The sequence below is a fragment of the Elephas maximus genome, chromosome 10 (assembly GCF_024166365.1).
Source record: "Elephas maximus indicus isolate mEleMax1 chromosome 10, mEleMax1 primary haplotype, whole genome shotgun sequence".
In the NCBI taxonomy this organism is placed as follows: Eukaryota; Metazoa; Chordata; class Mammalia; order Proboscidea; family Elephantidae; genus Elephas; species Elephas maximus.
In genome coordinates this window covers 29,502,613-29,522,378 of record NC_064828.1, presented here as the reverse complement: position 1 = coordinate 29,522,378, position 19,766 = coordinate 29,502,613, and the positions used below count along the sequence as shown (strand labels likewise).

The following is a 19,766-nucleotide window of genomic DNA, read 5'->3' as shown; positions in this document are numbered from 1 at the left end:
TTTTCCTGTGGTTTGTTTTTGAGGATAAGAATCTTTTCTTATGTTTATAAGACTTTTCATTTTTTTCTTTTGTAAATTGCCTATTGGCTTTTATTGCCCATAATTCCTTTGAGACTATATCTATCTTGTAGTCGTTTACTGAAATTCTTTATGTAATAAGGGGAATAACCTCTTATCATTTATAACAGACTTCTAAGTTGAATCTTTAATTTTTTTTCAATTTTACTCGGGGATGCTGCCTCCTACAATTCTTGGGTCAGGAAAAAAAAAAAAAGGTCAGGAGGTACATGCAATTCAATATCCATAGAAATTTTACAGTTGTACAGAAAATAATCTGTACATCTGTGTATGGTAGGCAGATTTTCAGCACTCTTGTCATTTTTTAAAAAAAAAAATTTTATTGTCATTTGCTTATGCATATTTTTGTTTTTATATTTCAAATATAACTTTATTTTTCTCTTGGTTTTCTGGTCTTTATGCCTTGCTTTTCTCTTGTCCCAGATTTTAAAACAATTCTCATATATTTTTACAATTTTTTTTACATTGTTTTGTTTTATTTTTCAAAAAAGCTTTAAACATATATATAAATTTTCTAGAACTTTGCATCTAGGGTTCCAGATTCTGTCTATCAGATGCATGCATGCAAAACTTGAATTTAGAAAATAATTAACTAGGGAGAGAAACAATGACATGAGGGGCACTCTGGATCATTCTCCTGATCCCAGATCATGGCTAATTGGTATGTTCCTTGAGCTAAGAGCTGATGAAGCAGCTCATTGTTTTCCTAGTCTCCTGATTGTTGCACTTACAGGTCACTCAGCAGATTAGTTCTACAGTGTTGTTCTGGGAATTATTTCTGGATTCCCAGCTTACTGAATGATCTTCTGTCCTTCAAAAGATTTTACAAGTGCCTGATTTTTCACATTAAGCCTTATTATATTTAAAAAATTAGAGCTATTTCTGTAGTCTACAATATTATCATAATCTCAATCAGAGTGATGTCAATTTGGAGGACGCTTTAAAAAAAAAAATTTTTTTTTTTTTTTTTAACATCCAGGAAGGATTTGTGAAAATGCATTAGTAACAATCATGAAGCTTAAAAAAAAAAAAGTCAAATAATTTCATGATATTTTTCCATGAAACCTATTAGCTTTCTTTCTTATCCCTCTACTAAATTTTGAATAGAAAAAATAATAATAACAGTTTATTTCAAAATATACCTGCCATCAGGCATTTGGCATTTAATGTTGTTTTACAGCATACTGATCTCTGCCCAGAGTCTTGAGGATGTTGCCCTAAGCCGAAGAGAAAACAATCAATTATAGCTGAGTCACTCTCTTGCTTTAGATCTTAAAATAGATTCTTATTGCAGTTAGAATATAGTCAAACACCTTCTGCAAGACTAAAAGAACTTACATGATTGACCTTTACAGTCACAATAAATTGAATCCTTAAATATCTCACATACTCATTATACTCAAATCAGCATGATTTTCTTTATATTCTTTAAATGTACAATTTTTTTTCTCAGTATGCATAACTCTCTCCCCAGTGCCTACAATAAACCATAAACCAAACTTACTGCCATCGAGTTGATTCCTTCCAATTGAAATCATTCATTTACTTAGCAAATTCTAGTTTTTATTGAATGCTTCCCATTTGTCAGGTCAGAAGCCTACAATAAAAAAGCCTGACAAATGGAGAACATTCTATAAAAACTAGTGATTGCTAAATGAATGAATGATTTCCAGCTGGAATTTCCCTTTCTTGAGCTCTCATTATAAAATCCACTTAGCAGACTACATGTCTAGCCAATAACCTCCTCATGGAAGATTTCACCTGCAGGTTGCGAAGGGTGTAAATCACAGGATTCATCAAAGGAAAGATCACTGTGTGAAAGAAAGAAACCACCTTGTCAGCTGGTAAGGCCCTGAAGGGGCGAGTGTAGATGAAGATGGCAGGTCCAAACATGAGAAATATAATAATTATGTGAGTTGTGCATGTGGACAAAGCCTTGCTCTTTCCTTCAGAAGAAGACCTATGTACATGGCAGAAGATGACTGCATAGGAGACTAAAAGGCCTAGGAAACACAGGAGAGTGAGCAAGCCACTGTTGGAGACCACAAGGAGCTCCACCACAAAGGTGTCTGTGCAGGCCAGCTTGATGACCTGTGGGACGTCACAGAAGAAGTTATCCAGCTGATTTGGGCCACAGAAGGGCAAGTGGAGGATGAGCGCTACCTGGATAATGGAGTGGACAAAGCCCCCAAACCACAAAGTCAACAATAATGTGTAGCAAACTCTAGGGCTCATGATAGTTGAATAGTGTAAAGGACGACATATGGCAATGTAGCGGTCAAATGCCATCACTACAAGGAGTAACCCCTCCCCTCCTCCAAGGAAGTGCAAGAAGAAGAGCTGAGTGATGCAGCCTCTGTAGGAAATCACCTTCTTCTCAGAGAGGAAGTCTGCCAGCATCCTGGGAGCCACAATGAAGGAGTAGGATGCATCCAGGAAGGCCAGGTTGGCCAGGAAGAAGTAGAGTGGGGCTGAGAGACCAGGGTCTGATCTGATGGTGAGGATGATGAGGAAATTTCCAGGGAGGATGATGAGGTAGAAAATTAAGATCAACACAAAGACCAGGGGCTGCATATCTGCAGACTGGATAAGACCAAGAAGGATGAATTCTGTCACCACTGTGCTATTTCTTATCTCCATTTCCTTTGCCTACAGAAAGTCAAGAAGCAGAGAGTTTATTTCCACCTCTTTTACCTACCCCATAGTTTTTCTCAAGCTAAAAGCAGTATATTTCACATCCATGTTAAGCCATTGCTCTCCCACAGACTAAGAAATCTGTTTTATTCTCATTCTTCTTGATTTCCTTAGTGCCAACACCCTGGTCTCCAAGCCACACTCTTCTGCTTCAGTCCTGTGCTTGTATCTAACTGTTCTATCATGTGGGACTCTGGTATACCCTGACCTGGATTTATTCCTGATTTGCTTGAGGCATATTAAAATTTTCCTCACTGAAAAAAATTAACCCCAGTTATTGAGATCTTCTGGTTTGAATTGGAATGTGATATCTTAATTGTAACAGTTGTGCATGTCTATTAGTGAAAACTTATTGAACTATACAATACATATAATACAATACAATGCTGAACTATACAATAATACAATTTATATACATATTCTGTATATAAATTGCATTTTAAGAATGTTTATCCAAAAAGAAAAAAAAAAAAAAGTCAGGCTTACTCTAAATATCTCCTTTTATCTCTATAGTATATCAATCCATCAAGCTGGTTTAAATAAAAAGAATACTTGTCACTCTGATCTCAAATCAAGGTCTGAGTCTTATCTGTACAGTAGTTTCACGTGGAAATGCACACTCTGGGGAATGCACATAATGATTTATTGGTACGAAAACAGTAGTAGAATTTCTATGCACATATATATAGTGTGTGTGTATGTCTGTGTTTATTCATTCCCCTTTGCTTAAAGTGAGTTGGGACCAATTGATATTCATATATTCATATCAATATATTCAATTGATATTCATATGTTATCATATCCCATTCTTTAAAGTTCTATTTTTGAAAATTTTATACTTTATAAATAATCATGATATAACTAAACATAAAATATGTAAATATATATATGTTGATGATGTGTGCTCCAAATGTTTTATGTTTGAGATGAAAAATTTTTAAACCTTGAATACTTTTAATTAAGCTAGAGCAAAATAAGAAGCATCATGATAAACAGAAAAAAGATCGAAGTTGTCAAAGGTTTCATTTTACTTGGATCCACAATCAACGCCCATGGAAGCAGTAGTCAAGAAATTAAACAGTGCATTGCATTGGGCAAATCTGCTGCAAAAGACCACTTTAAAGTGCTAAAAAGCAAAGATGTCTCTTTAAGGACTAAGCTGTCCCTGACCTAAGCCATGGGATTTCAATTACCTCATATGCATGCAAAAGCTGGACAATGCATAAGGAAGACCAAAGAAGAATTGGTGCCTTTGAATTATGGTGTTGGCAAAGAATATTGGATATACCATGGACTGCCAAAAGAATGAACAAATCTGTCTTAGAAGTACAGCTGGAATGCTTCTTAGAAGCACAGATGACAAGACTTCATCTCACATACTTTGGACATGTTTTCAGAAAGGATCAGTTCCTGGAGAAGGATATTATGCTTGGTAAAGTAGAGGGTCAGTGAAAAAGAGGAAGACCCCCAATGAAATGAATTGACACAGTGGCTGCAGCAATGAGCTCAAGCATAACCACGATCATGAGGATGGTACAGGACAGGGCAATGTTTCGTTCTGTCGTACATAGAGTCGCTATGAGCCAGAACTGACCCGATGGCATCTAACAACATAACAACAACAGGGCAAAATACAATGTTTTACATCGTCAGTTACATTGCACACTTGTTATAAAACCAAAAACAAACCTGTTTCTGCCTACTTGATTCCTACTCATAGTGACCCTATATGGCAGAGTAGAACTGCCCATAAGGCTCCCAAGGGTGGCTGGTCGATTCAGATTGTGACCTTTTGGTTAGCAACCTATCTCCTAACCAGTGTGCCACCAGGGCTCCTATTATGAAACAGTATCATGGATTATGGGGTGCAAAGGAGGGGAGGAGAAGTGTGTCCATTGACTTTAACTGAAAAGCGAGAGAGAAGAAGGAAGACAGAAACAATAATGTCCAAAATAAGAACTCAAAGGAACTGTTTACCATGTCATTTTAAGGCACATCTATTCAAAACATCAAAATGTCTGCTTTTTGTATATCTAGGCCAAATTGATTCATTAACGTAGTAAAAGTGGCAATTATGAAAGAGATACTCACATCACATGGCATATATATGTCATCACCATATACACAAAGTACACACATTGTGTCTTAATCAAAATGGAAGTGCAGAAGTTTATTTATGATGCCATTCAAATTAGCTTTTCCTTTCCTGTTTTCCTTTTTGCATTTTGACATTCATTGACCTCAACATTTATTATTCCTTCTGTGCATAAAACCTGCTGTCAGAAAAGTAAGTCAGGAATCTCTCTCTAAGTTGTGTGCCTCTTGCATGCTTTTTTTACGGTTGCCTATTTCACACTCAGAAATTATAAACATCATGACATAGATGAAACTTTTAAGTATCTCTAGTGTTAAAAGTTGTAGGGTTTTTCATTCTGCCTTGTGTTTTATTTATCTACCACTTCTGTTCTCCTATTGACTCCTTGTTATTGTTGTTGTTAGTTGCCGTCGAGTTGGCTCTGATTCATGACCACCTTAACTCTAACAGCACAAAATGTTGCCTGGTCCTTTTCCATCTACCTGATCACTAGTATGTTTCAATCTATGGACTCCTTAGCAGATGGAATTCATTGTCATCTATGATCTTTGACTCACTGTGTCCTCTTACCCCATTTCAGTCTCTGTACCTTTGTAGTACCTGTGATCCTCACATCATGCTCATCAGATATCAAGAGACAGAAGATATATGCTGAAGTAATGGACATTACTCTAGGAAAAATTAGGTAAGTTCCTGAAAAAAAAGCACAGAATTCTCTGCAGTGACAAGCATTCTGTTCTAACTATATGAAGAGAAGGACTGCAGTCAATGGAAGTTGAAACAGAAATCTGAATGCTGGCCACTACCTTCACCCTATCTTCCCATTTCAGCTGCTAAAAAGATTCATCTGGTGCTGGCAAGGCTGGTGCAGGTGCAGGACAGAGAAGGGTAATGGAGGTGAATGCAGACACACAGCCCCCAGAAGGCTGCACTGCGCACTGTGCCTGCTCAGAGTCCAGGCTGCAACTAGAGAGTTCAAGTATAGAAACTGGAATACCATCTAAAAAAAAAAAAAAGTCACTGCCATAGAGTTGATTCCCACTAATACAGACCCTATGGGACAGAATAGAACTGCCCCATAGTGTTCCCAGTCATCAAAGCCTTATATTGGTATGCTGGGACCATTTGTAAGAAAAGAAGCTCCCATCCCAACTGAGCTTAGAAACAAGATCAGGGTAGGTCTTCTGCAAAACCAGTGAAGACTTTTCCTGCAATCCTCAGCCTAGCATTTGTGCGCTGATTGTGATTCCCTTTCCGTTCTCCTCTTTCATTTTATAAGTGATATATGTAAATCCTTATGGAAGCAGACTGCCACAGCTTTCTCCCATGGTGGTTTTCAACCATCACAACCAATGTTTTAACTACTGCAGCACCAGGACTCCAACCACCATCTACAGGAGTTAGTTTTCCCATTTCCCTTCTTTATAATTCTTCATACATACTTCTTTAATTTTTCTTGTATTATCTTTTTCACCCCTCTAACTCTATCTTTGTATATTTTATTTGCTTAAGCTATACTTCTACATTAGAGTTGGCTTCATTTTCTCGATTTTATGTTCTCTTTTTTTCTCTCAAAATAACCCTTTTGTTTTTCCTCAGTTTCTCTAACTCACTTACATTCTTTCTTCTTTCAGAAGTTTGAGATCTTTTTTTCACTCTTCTTGTCTTCTCTATTCATTTCTTTTTTATTAACTCCCATGTTTGCCTTCCCATTAATTCTGTGAAAACCCAATATTGTTTTCTTTTGAAGCAAGGAATGAACAGAGTAGTTCCTTTCTTCACTCTAATGGTACTCTAGGCATTAAAATATGTAGCTCACCTTTCAGTATTAAGTCTTTTCTCTTTAATAATATCCTCCTTAAAATGCATCAAACGTGATCATTTAAGTATTTCCTATTTCCTCAGATATTTTGTGTTTGCAACAGATATTAACAAAAATATAATCCACCTTTACGCTAAAAAGAAATTTCTCATTATTCTATCCTACTAGCAAATTTATATTTCAAAAATTCCAAAAATAAGAATGTGCCATTTATTAGTATGTGGTATCTAGTTTATAAACCATTAACATATAGAATTACTTTTGGTTTTGGAGTGTTCTGAAAAATGTGGATGAGGTTAAAGAGCATCCTTAAATATTTAACCAATACCAATATTGATGACAGCTCTAAAAGGTACTCTGCAAATATGCAGAATCATTAGCATCTAAATGGCCTCTAAATCCCTTCAAATGCTATGGTTTCTATGCAAAGTGATGAATGGCACAGAAAGAGCTCTCCTTTGTATATCAGGCTATCTGGACTTAAGTGCTTTATCCTGTAATTTCTTAACCAGTAGAGTTTGGAAATGTCAGTCAATCTTCCTTAGCATGAGATTTTTTACCATCTCACAGAGTTGATGTGAGAATCCAGAAAGAAGAGAATGATAGCATTAAGCAGCGTATTCAAGTCTGATTAAACCAAAACTAAATCAGGAAAAATCTAGTTGCTAAGAGGATCTTTCATTTCTAAGAAGTAAAAGGGTGGTAGGAGATCCTCGATCCCTTCCTTTGGAGTTAATCCCTGAGGAAATAGTAACTGCGTAAATCTCTGAGATTGTAGGATACAGATTTGTGGGGATTCCACTTAGCCAGTCGTCAAAGCCTTATATTGGTATGCTGGGACTATTTGTAAGAAAAGAAGCCCCCATCCCAGCTGAGTGTACAAGACCAGGGTAGGCCTTCCGAAAAATCATGAGGTCAGTGAAGATTTTCTGTGCAATCTCAGCCTAGCACTTTTGCTCTGAGTGTGATTCCCTTTCCCTTCTCCTCTTTCATTTTATAAATGATACAAAAACTTAAGACCAAGAATTAGCATCCCCAAAACTATTAGTATTTTAAGAAAAGCCTTATATTTTCCCATTAAAGTAATTCTAGATACCAGGAGCCAAAAAAAAAAAAAAAAAGTTGCCATTGAGTCGATTCCAATTCGTGGCCACCACATGTGTGTCAGAGTAGAACTGTGCTCCATAGGATTTTCAGTGGCTGTGACCTGAAAAACAGACTGCCAGACATTTCTTCCAAGGCTCCTCTGGGTTGATCTAACTGCCAACCTTAGTAGCTAAGCATTTCACTGTTTGCACCACCCAGGCAAATAGATCTGTGTTCTTGACAATTGACAAAATGTGCTGAAGTATTGTTAAATTCAGACTTCACATATTCGTCTATTTCTGCTATAATCCTGTCTTCTTTCTATCCACTGCATTCCAAGACAACAGATGTCCTACCTGAAGAGGTGTGACATTTGTTTCCATTTTTTCCTTCTTTTTGTTCCTTATAAATATGAAAAATGAAAAAATGTTCACCTCTCTGGGGATTCAGTGGTACTCTCACAGCAGACACTCATCTCCTTCCAATGGAAGAGATTGTTTCTGCCTTTGTTCTTAAATTTCTCAAGGAGTGGGAGGGGGGAATCTCTTAAATTTTGAAATACGTGACCAATTTGTGATGCAATGGAGAATGTACTTTGGGAATTTAGAGGCTACCACAAACTGCAGAACACTTTCAGTGGGAATTATTAGAATGCCAACAAGACATAGTCAAGAAGGAGACTAGAGATCTGTAAGGTGTGAATATTCAAATACGTGTCAGATAAAGTTCACAGTGTCACTGCTGGGTTCTAAAATCACCATTCTATTTTTTTTTTTTTTTTTTATCAGTGACAGAGATAATAAAATGGAAAGCATGTTTATTAGGTCTTTGAAGGTAGGAAGCTAAAGGAAGTTACTTTAAATGGTAAAATGCAATTCAAGAAGAGAATAATAAATTATTTAATTGATGAGAAATCATTGATACATCAAGAAAGGAAGTAATGTGATCAATTTGGTAGTATATTAGATTCAACATATTTCTGGTGAAGAAGACATAGTCAAAGAGAAAATAAATGATACTCCCAAACTCCTCTGGGAAAATTCTTCTTCAGGAGAACTATATGTTATCCAACAGCTTAATTCCTCAAGAAGAGATGTCTTCCTAAAGGGATAACTTCTGTAATCTTGGCATTTGTTGTTATTTATTTTAGGAAGAAGTGTCTCCTGTGCTCTGTTAGGATTCCCTGGGTGGCTCAAACAGTTAAGTGTTCAACTACTAACCTAAAGATTGTCTGGTTGTGGGTTCAAACCCACCCGGAGGTGACTCAGAATAAAGACCTGGAAATCTGCTCTGCTTCTGAAAGATCACAGCCTTAATAATCTGGGAATGTAGTTCTACTCTGCACACATGGAGTTGCCATGAGTCGGAAACAATTTGATGAAAAAAAAAAATTTTTTTTTTGTTTGGTTTATGTTCTGCTAAAGCAAGAATGAGGAACTATTTCTTATTCAATTAAATACTTTTAACAGAAAAAAAGAAAACGCTGGTGGCGTAGTGGTTAAGTGCTACAGCTGCTAACCAAAGGGTCGGCAATTCCAATCCGCCAGGCACTCCTCGAGAACTCTATGGGGCAGTTTTACTCTGTCCTATAGGGTCGCTATGAGTCGGAATCCACTCGACAGCACTGGGTTTGGTTTGGTTTTTTGGTTTTAACAGAAGAAAAATAATTGAGCCATGGAAATAGAAGACAAAATAATTTAAATTTTTATAAATTCAACATTTTTAAAGCTTATTCTGGCTACTGAATGAAGGCCAAAAGTGCAAGCAAAAAGACCGTCTAAGGAACATTTGAAAGTCTACATGCAAGAGATGACGGTGGCTTCGGCTAGTGGGTAGAAGAGGAGATGAAAGAAGATTTTAGACCTGAGATACATTTTGGAGAGAGAGAAGTGGGACTTGTTGATGGATTGGATATGAGAGGTCAGGATGCAAGAATGACCCGGATTTTCAATGACAATTCTGTGTGAGTGGTGATAGAATTTATAAAACTCAGGACAACTGGAACAGGTGAGGGTTGGAAATTAGGCATTCGACTTTGAACATACTTTGTTTTTCAATTTTATTTAATTTCTTGGTGGGTAATATATTCACAAGTTTCAAAAATCATAAAGAAAAGAAAATTGTGGACAGTGAAAGATCTCCCATTTCATTTCCCACATGTCCATTTTCCCCACAGTTCACAACAGAAAACTAATACTATTAATTATTGTGTCTTTCAAGAAATTGCATGTATTTACAAACCAAGTATGAATATAAATTCCTGTTTTATTAAAGTATTATTTATATACATTAAAATACACAGATCTAAGTGTTGATAAGTTTTTATAAATGGATACATTTGACTAACCACTACCAAAACAATACATAAAATATTCCCATCACTCCATAAAGTTACTTTGTGCCCCTTGCTATGCTCCCTACCACCACCACCACCACCACCACCTTGGGCAAACAAACAAACAAAAACCCATTGCTGTTGAGTGAATTCCGATCCATAGAGACCCTAGGGAACAGAGTAGAACTGTCCCATAGGGTTTCTAAGGAATGGATGGTGGATTTGAACTGCCAGCCTTTTGGTTAGTAGCCGAGCTCTTCACCACTGTGCCACCAGGGCTCCAACCATTCTCTAATTCCTGACATAATAGGTTAGTTTCGCCTTTCCTTATATTTCAATAAAGATAGAATCATATGACATGTATTCTTTTGTATCTGCTTTCTAACTCATCATTGTGTTTTTGAGACTCATGCATGCTGTTGCATTCCCTGCAGTTGTGCCTTTTTATTGCTGAATTGTCTGTCTGTTTCTAATCCGAAGCTTTTATCAGTTATCCTTTTGTGGACAATTGGGTTCTTTCAAATCTTAGTCTATGAAGAAACTATCTATGAACATTCTAATTAAAGCCATTTTGTGGACATGTGTTTTTATTTCTCTCGGCTAAACACTTGGAATTAGGGTTACTAGGTCATAAGACAGATGTATGTTTAAGTTTATAACAAATTACCATTCAGCTTTCCAAAGTGGTTGAACCATTTTAAATTCCCAACTGTAAGTATGGAAAGACAAGTTGTTCCACTGGCTCACCAACTTTTAGTATTGGAACTCTTTTTGTAACAACAATTTTTCTGACTGTGAAATTATGACTCATTAGGGATTTAATTTGCCTTTCCCTGATGACCAGTGATGTTGAGCATCTTTTCATGAACCTACTCTTGAGCTATGTCTTTTTTTCTGAAGTGTCTATTCAAATAGTTTTCTTATTTTTTTCTCAAGGGTACTGAGGCAAAGAGATAAAGAGAGATCTCAAAGTTCCCTTTCAGTCTGTGACTTGTTTATAATGCTGCATTTTAACAATAAGTACTTTTTAATTTTGAATCCCAATTTATGGTGCAGTGGTTAAGAGCTATGGTTGCTAACCAAGAGGTGGGAAGTTTGAATCCACCAGCTGCTCACTGGAAACCCTATGGGGAGTTCTATTCTGTCCTATAGGGTCACTACGAGTCGAAATCAACTCAGTGGCAACGGGTTATGATTGCTACTTCTTTTTGTGTGTTCTAAAAAATCATTGCTTATCCCAAGGTTTATAGAAAACATATTTCTCTATGTTTTCTTCTAGAAGCTTTATATTTCTAGGTATTATATTTTTATCTATGATCCGACAGAAGGGGTTAGATCCAACTCAGTATTTTCCTTATGAGTATTCAGTTGCTCTGACATCACTCGTTTAAAAGACTTTGCTTTCCCACTCATTCACATTGGTCTCTGTCAAAAATCAATTTGCTATATATTTGAGACTTTCTGCACACTCTATTCTGTTTCTTTGAGCTGTTTGTTTATTCTTACATCTCTTAACTCATGTAGCTTTATAATAAGCCTTGAAATGAGGTAGTGGAAGTCCTCTAACTTTGTTCTTCCTTTTCAAGATTCTTTTTGCTATTCTACATCATTTGAAAGCAACCATAATAGTATGGGGAAAAAAAACAATATTTAAAACCATAAATATTTTATTTCCTGAAGTAAAGAAATTGAATATTGAGAAAAAAAACTGTCCAGAATGGTCAACCCTGAGATATATCCTAATAAAAATATAGGACTTTAAGATAAAGAAAAATTCTCACAGGCCTCTAGGTAAATATATATAATATGTAATACACATACACGTATATATAAAATGCAAAGGGAAAAAACTGACTAACCTCATACTTCTTTCAGTAGCAACATACAAAGCTTCAGCTTGTTGTGGAATATATCCTTGGATGAGCCTTGGAGTTTGTCTCCTCTCACCTCACCATCACCTCTTGTGGCCTTAGAAACAGAAACATACATCTTCTCAGTAAAAGCTGGTTTCTGTTTGCCGTTTATTCCTCTGAATTTCCAAATTTATTTGCTTTTTTAGACTCTCAATATTCTGTACTTTTTTTTTTTTTGATCAGATCTTCAAAGCATTTCAAAGGGTTTTTTTAGTCTTTTATCCAACATGTGTATTTGTTTTCAGTGAGAGGGTGGCTAAAGTTATCTAATGTACCAACAGATGGAAATGGAGTAGAGTTCTATAGCGTCTGCATCGTCACAGCATAGAACAATTACATGCTGCTCTGTCATGTGAATCTTTATCTTAGTTTAGTCTTAGGTTTATAGTTTAATATATTTAATTTTCAGCACCCAGCCTTTTGTCCTAGTTTCTCAGTTTTCACATGGTGGTTGAGGTATATTCTCTGATAGTTTCTTCAAAAGGTCGTTGGAAACAGCGTTCCCAGATTTTTGTTGCATGTTTAAAACTTTGTAACCTTTATTTTGAAAGCCAGTTTTACGGGATATAAAATCCAACAGTTACACTTGCTTGTCTGAAGAATTTTGTAGATTTTGCTCCTCCTCCCACCTCCATTTGTTTAATAACAATTCATTTTCTTGTGGAGCAAAGCACTGTTGGTCAACTGGCCTGCTTCCAGTGGAGTTGGGTGGATGGAACCACTACAAAACTTGTTAAAAGAAAACCCACATCCCTGGGGAGAAAGGCCTCCAGTGACATTTATTCTCTTCCTTATACAATTATACATTTTAAAATGTTAATAACCATGTGTTATTTTAATAATTAAAAAACAGAAAAATTTTACTTTTGTCTGAATAATAAAGCTGCTTTTCTCTGATGTCATGGTAAAGTTCATTCCGTTAATTTTGAGATTAGCAAAGATGCCATGAGGTGAGTTGAACTCGGGTTCTAAAATCTCAGACAAGTCCGTGAGTAACTGAGAGTATTAACCACAATCTGGAGTTAAAGATTTTAACTCTTAACTACTAACTCTGGATTAATCAATCCAGAGATTGCCAATATTGCAAATAGAAGCTCAACAGAGGCTTTGGAAGGAAGAAGAAACGAGAGACTGAAACACACACAAAAAAGGTTAAAAGACATTTAGAATTAAAAAAAAAAAATCAAACCTGTTGCTGTCAAGTAGATTCCAACTTATAGCGACCCTATAGGGCAGAGTAGAATTGCCTATATGGCTTCCAAGGAGCGGCTGGTGGATTCAACTGCTGACCTTTGGGTTAGCAGCCATAGCTCTTAACCACTATGCCACCAGGGTTTCTTTTAGAAGTAAAGGAGAGGAAAAAGGAAAGAGTCGCATGAGGAAGAAAGGATTATGCATGAAGCTGTTGGTTAATATCTCTTTCTTCTACACTAGTCTGCCTTTTCTCCACTTAATGTCTTAGCCAGGCTTTCCTCAATCTTGGTACTATTGACATTTCTCAGTGTACAATTTTTTTCTTGGGGGTAAGGGGACAGTGGGGACTCTCCTGTGTGCTGTATGATGTTTGGCAGCATCCTTGGCTTCTACCAGGATGCTACTAGATGCCAGAAACACCCCACCCCCAAGCTGTGGCCACCGAAAGTGTCTACAGACATTGTCAAATGCCCTCTGGTAAAATTGCCCCAGTTGAGAACTTCTATCTAAACTTTTATTGTAATCATATCCTCCAGGAATCAGGCTAGATCACTGTTTACTAGTGCCAAACTTTCCTTATTTCTTCTTCTATATTAGTTCCTAATTTCAGATATTTTAATTAAGCAATTAATCATCACAGTTCTGGTTTTGATATGTTTCTTTTTTCTTTTTATTTCTACCTGAATCTTTTTCAACAAATATCCCTTCGCAGTAGCAGTATCAGTGTTTTGTTCGGTTGTACGTAGGGTCTCTATGAGTTAGAACTGACTCAATAGCACCTAACAATAACAGTAGCAGTGCACTGGTGTTTGAAGATCCTATCAAGTCAGTGGTCTCTTCCCCGTGAACGTTAATCTTAGCTAGATTAGAGATAAATGACAAAATGAACAGACATTTGCTGATCCATATATAGAGAGATGACAAGGGGTAACATGATGTCTAGAAATGTAAGTTATCTTTATTATTATTTCCATGTATGTCTTTTGTATTCATGCTCTGTTGTAGAATATTGGAGAAATCTACCATTTTATTCATTTCCAGGTGATGGCCGGTCAACTCAAAATTCAGGAATCATAACCCCAATCCAGGCCTTTAGGTTCCTAGAAGAAAAGTCACCATAGCATTGAGGATGGTAGAAGGTCATCATTGGGAAAAAAATTCCCAAATCAAAGAAGAAATTCTATGCACCATCAATCCATTCTGTGTACCTGGGGTGCACTGGGCCTGGAACAAATTATCTCCCATACTATTAATAAATAGAATCTCTATGTTTTTTTAATAGGTAAATAGCAACCCTGGGGTTGTTCTTATAATTCATTCGTATATATATATTCTTGACACTGGCAGGAATCTATTTCTCTCAAAATGTAGTCAAGTGACCTCATCAAATAAAATAAGATACTAACACTCAATTCACACGAAGTGTTCCAGTCTTTTAATGAGTATACCCCCCAGCTTGAACTGAAAAGTTAATTTAACTAAATAAATATACCCTATAAACTCAAATGTTCAAATCTACCTTTCGCATTTTGAAACACAGTCAGTAATTGGGTTCTTAGTGTCAGGGAATAGGAAATTGATTACAAATAAACAATCAACTAGAGTATCATGGAAATCAATACTTCTAGATTTTTTCCATATGTACTAAAAAAATAGTATGGGAGAAAGAACTCTGAATTATAGTGCTAACAAAACTAGCAGCTTACTAATTCAATTTTACCATGAGAAGCAGAAAACACACAATGTGGCAAAGGATATAATAATTTTTTAAAAAAATTACACAGTTGGGTATTTACCAATCCCAGCCAACCTAGAACCCCTTCTTCCCAAGCCTGCTTTGACCCTGGAGGATGTAGGGGGACATTGGCTATAAAAACCTCTAGCTGGCTGGAGGCTATCTCTGGAAAAAGAAAGTAGTCTTAGGGATAAACCAAATTACACTCTACTGTGAACTCATAAAAATTGTTTCCAGAATGTGGCGAAGTCTTGAGTTCTGTTACCAATACTATTGAGTACCTACCACCTAAAATAAGGGTTGAAATTGCTCATATAAATGAGCCCTCACTTTCCATGATTAATTCTAAAAAGAGAAAGAAATAAAAGAAAAATAGATAAACTATTCTTCCAGGTTCTCCAAACACCATCCCACTAGGCCAAGATTGAGACATGACATCAATACTTAATTTAATCACTTGAAGCTAGTCACATTCATATGCTGGCTCATTTACTTCATATTTATAGTTGGCATGTCGCCTATGTCTTATTTATTTTATTATATCTCAACACACACTCTTCTCACAGAGCATCTCCCAGGGTAGTTACTTAAACAATTACTGAAAATGTGTGTTTTAGGGCATATTGTTACATCTGAAAGTTTAATAATGATCTGCCAGAAATTTCAAAGTGGGTGCAAGTAAACCTAATTGCATTTTAACGTCTTTGTTTTTTCAGTAAATATAGGAATAATATAGTGATATTTTAAGATCTCTGATGAAAGGAGGTAGTGAAAGCAGCATTATTACTACTGCAAATGTTTCCTACTTTGGGACAATGATAATCAAGAGGGTTATAAACTATACTATTTATCTTTCACTTCTCTTTACATAAAATATATCTGTTGACCAGCTTCCTCATGGCTGTCTTTACTTCCTTGTTTCGCAAGGTGTAGATGATGGGATTAAGTAAAGGGAATATCACCGTGTGGAACACAGACACCACTTTATCTAAGGAAAAAGAATCAAATGGGCGAGCATAAATGTAGATGGATGGCCCAAACATTAACACTACAATGGTGATGTGGGAATAGCAGGTAGACATGGCCCTGTTGGTACTCTCACCTGAGCCTGAGTGTTTCTTGAGCATGGACAGGAGGAAGCCATAGGACATTAGCAGAGCAATGAAGCACACCACGGAGATCAGACCACTGCTGAAGATCATCACTAGTTCTTCTGGGAAAGTGTTGGCACAGGCAATTCGAACAACCTGTGTGACATCACAGAAGTAACTGTCTAACTCATTGGGCCCGCAGAAAGGAAGTCGAACAATGAGAGCCACCTGTATTATAGAATGGACAAAGCCACCCATCCAGGAAAGAGCCACCAGAATACAGCAGAGATGTCGATTCATGATGGTAGCATAGTGGAGGGGGCGGCAGATAGCAGCATAGCGGTCAAATGCCATCACCGTGAGCAGGAACATCTCTGAGGCCCCAACAAAGTGCAAAAAGAAGAGCTGTGCAATGCATCCTCCAAAGGAAATTATCTTCCTCTCTACAAAGAAGTCCACTAGCATTTTAGGGGCTGTGATGGAAGAGTACCAAATATCAAGGAAGGCCAGATTAGCCAATAGGAAATACATGGGTGAGGTCAGATGGGGGTCAAGTCTGATGGTGCAAATGATAAGGACATTCCCTGGAAGGATGAACAAATAGAAGGACAGAAATATAACAAATAGGACCAGTTGCACCTCCCGAGTCTGGGATAGGCCAGTGAGAACAAACTCTGTCACCCTGGTGTAATTTGCAGGTTCCATTTCTTCACTTTCCTTTTTTCATAGTAATAGCTATAAAAAAAAGATAAAGAAGCAATAATTACTCCAAGTAGCATATAACAACCTGTTACCATTGAGTCGATTCTAACTCATGGAGACCCCACATGATACAAAATAGAACTGCTCCATAGGGTTTTCTTGGCCATAAAATTTACAGATGTAGATTGCCAAGCATTTCTTCCCTGGCCCTGTGGGGTGAAATTGAAGAACAACCAACATTTAGATTATACAATCACAAACTGCTTGCACCACCCAGGGAACTAGCATTTAACTAAAGTTATATTAATGCTTTCAAAATCATCAAATATTCTCAGTCATTAAGAGATTGCTTTAGGGTACATTTGATTGCCCCACTTTATGTTTGATAAACTCAGAAGAGAGTGTAATGATCCTATACAGTAGAAAAACTGAAGCCATATGAAGTGTGTCACATATTTGAAACCCAAATCTCAATTTCTTAATGCTATAAAATTCTCTTTTTTTAATGAAACTCAGCAGTGCACTAATCCTTCCCAAAACATCTGCCATAGTAAGAAATATGTGCAGTTACTTCTAAGTTTAACCAAATTTTAGACTGATAATCTGAGATACAGTCTGTTCTCTCTAGACCATTTTTGTTTGGAAGTCTTGCCAACTTGGAAAATTGGTCTGTCATCTAATACCTTGTATACTGATCTGGCTTCCATCAGGGAACTGAACCCCACTCAGATGACACAACTTTGCTTGCTGAAAGTGGACTTGAAGCACTTACTGATGAAGATCAAAGACTCAGCCTTCAATATGAACTACACCTCAACATAAAGAAAATAAAAATCCTCACAACTGAACCAATAGGCAGCATCATGATAAACAGAGAAAATATCGAAGTTGTCAAGGATTTCATTTTACTTGCATCAACAATCAATGACCATGGGAGCAGCTGTCAAGAAATCAAACAATGTATTTCATTAGGCAAAGCTGGTGCAAAAGACCTCTTTAAAATCTTGAAAAGCAAAGATGTCACTTTGAGAACTAACATGTGCCTGACCCAAGCCATGGTGTTTTTAATCACTTCCAAACCAGAAAACCAAACTCGTTGACATTTAGTGGAGACAATGAAAACGGAAGGTTGAAGAAAGGTTGACACATTTGAATTATGATGTTGGTGAAGAATATTGACTCCACCATGGTCTGCCAAAAGAACAAGCAAATTTGTCTTGGAGGAAGTACAGCCAGAAAGCTCCTTAGAAGCAACGATGGAGAGCCTTTGTCTCATGTACTTTGGACATGTTATCAGGATGGACCAATCCCTAGAGAAGGACATCATGCTCAGTAAAGTGGAGGGTGAATGAGAAAGGGGAAGAATCTCCACAAGATGGATTGACACAGTGGCTGCAACAATGGGTTTAAACATGCCTACTGTTGTGAGAAGGAGCCCTAGTGGTGCAGCGGTTAAAAGTTCAGCTGCTAACCTAAAGGTCAGTGGTTTGAACCCACCAGCCGCTCCACAGGAGAAAGATGTGGAAGTCCGCTTCAGTAAAGATTTACAGCCTAAGAAGTTCTATGGGGAAGTTCTACTCTGTCCTATAGGGTCACTATGAGTCAGAATCAACTTGATGACAATGGATTTGACTTGTTTTAGTATTGCGAGGATAATGTAGGACTGGCCAATGTTTTGTTCTACCTACTCTGACATAGGTTTACTATGAGTCAGAACCAACTCCAAAAACATACGGAACTGACAGTCATTTTAACAGAGAACAGCAAAAGCAAAGGCCCTGTGGCAGGAAAGAACTTTAGAAACCGTTAGAGGAACTGAGATTGATAGCAGCACAAGCATAGAACCAAGAGATAGCCAAACACAAAGTAATTCAGCTCACAATAAGAAAACTGGATTTTCACAGCTTCCAATATTTTAGAATAAAATTCAGAGGAGTAGCTTAATAAGATTTGTAGTTTAGAAATATCACTCTGGTTGTTATGTGGAAAATAAATTGGAGTGGGACAGGTTTGCAGGAATAAGATAATGATCGGTTGTATTAAAAATATAGCAATAACTAGAGAAATGAATAGTCTGTTTAGAAATATTTAAGAGACGTAACAGGCTGGATTTGGTGTTAGGTTACATATTGTTATTCTCATACAAGTCAGCTGGAATTTGAGTTCCATATGTCAGTTTTTTAAATTTAGCTTGTCTTTTTTTTTTTTTTTTTTAAATGTTCTGTGTCTAGAGTGATGTTTATCCAGCACATTCTAGGTGCATAATAAAATGTGACTCATTCTACTATACATCTTTAGACAAGCTTTGCCACAGTCTAAGGAAGGTTGGAAATTGTACCAAGAAAATTTAGAACAAAAGTTATGTTTGCAGGGAATTCTTGGGGGAGATAAACCATCCTTGGAGAACTAAGGGTATCTTTCCAAGGCTACCATTAAGGAGGGGCCATTTAATACTCCTGGAGCAGCTCAAGAAGTTGGTCAAGGGGTTTTACTTCAGTCCACATCCACCCAACCACTCCTACCAGGTTTCTGGATGCAAACTTGCCTCTCTTTAAAAACACTGAATGAATTCCCCCTCTGTGCTTGATCTACAGGGATATACTGTCTAGAGGATGACTATGGAGATACCTAGGAGTACAGAGTTCTCCCTGCAGCTGTGTGAACTGTGAACTGTCTTCAGGGGAACCAAAGCTTTGGTAAAAACAAAAATGTGTTTAGAATTGCTTCCTTAATACAATGTTCACTCATGTGTCTGAGCAAGCTCTGAGCAGCCACAAGGAAAATCATTATCTTGTCAGTTTGAGGTGTCTAGGGAAGCTGTCAAACATGACCCTGAAATAGTAAAAGATTCAAAAAGTCAAGAGATACTGGGTTACACTCATACAAGAGGCTTTTAAAAAAGATTAGGTATCATCCATACCATTGTCCATTCTCTTCCCTTAAAAAAAGATGTAGATAAAGAAGCCAGTGATCCCGGGGAGTAAAGTCACTCGGCCTAGCCCCTCTTGATCATCAAAGAAA

At 37.0% G+C, this 19,766-nt stretch overlaps 2 protein-coding genes across 4 annotated transcripts in view; both read right to left on the bottom strand.

Moving 5' to 3' along the window:
- Positions 1–1,791: 1,791 nt before the first annotated feature.
- LOC126084540 (olfactory receptor 4N4C) lies at positions 1,792–2,718 on the bottom strand. Its single transcript, XM_049899152.1, has one exon. It carries the CDS (start codon positions 2,716–2,718, stop codon positions 1,792–1,794), a length of 927 nt encoding a protein of 308 aa, XP_049755109.1.
- Positions 2,719–14,217: 11,499 nt separating this feature from the next.
- The window catches only part of LOC126084514 (olfactory receptor 4M1), a 56,656-nt gene continuing 51,107 nt past the window's right edge, over positions 14,218–19,766 (bottom strand). For 2 of the 3 annotated variants that reach the window (XM_049899128.1, XM_049899127.1), the window contains exon 2: positions 15,807–16,778. In XM_049899128.1, the coding sequence (XP_049755085.1) occupies positions 15,807–16,748 (942 nt within the window). In that variant the 5' untranslated portion in view covers positions 16,749–16,778. Of the gene's footprint in view, positions 14,318–15,806; positions 16,779–19,766 lie in introns of those variants that run through there. The other variant, XM_049899129.1, reaches the window with a different exon arrangement.

Bases quoted from the DNA above. Each gene is read 5' to 3' on its own strand.
- LOC126084540 (XM_049899152.1), bottom strand. From the start codon at position 2,718: ATGGAGATAAGAAATAGCACAGTGGTGACAGAATTCATCCTTCTTGGT.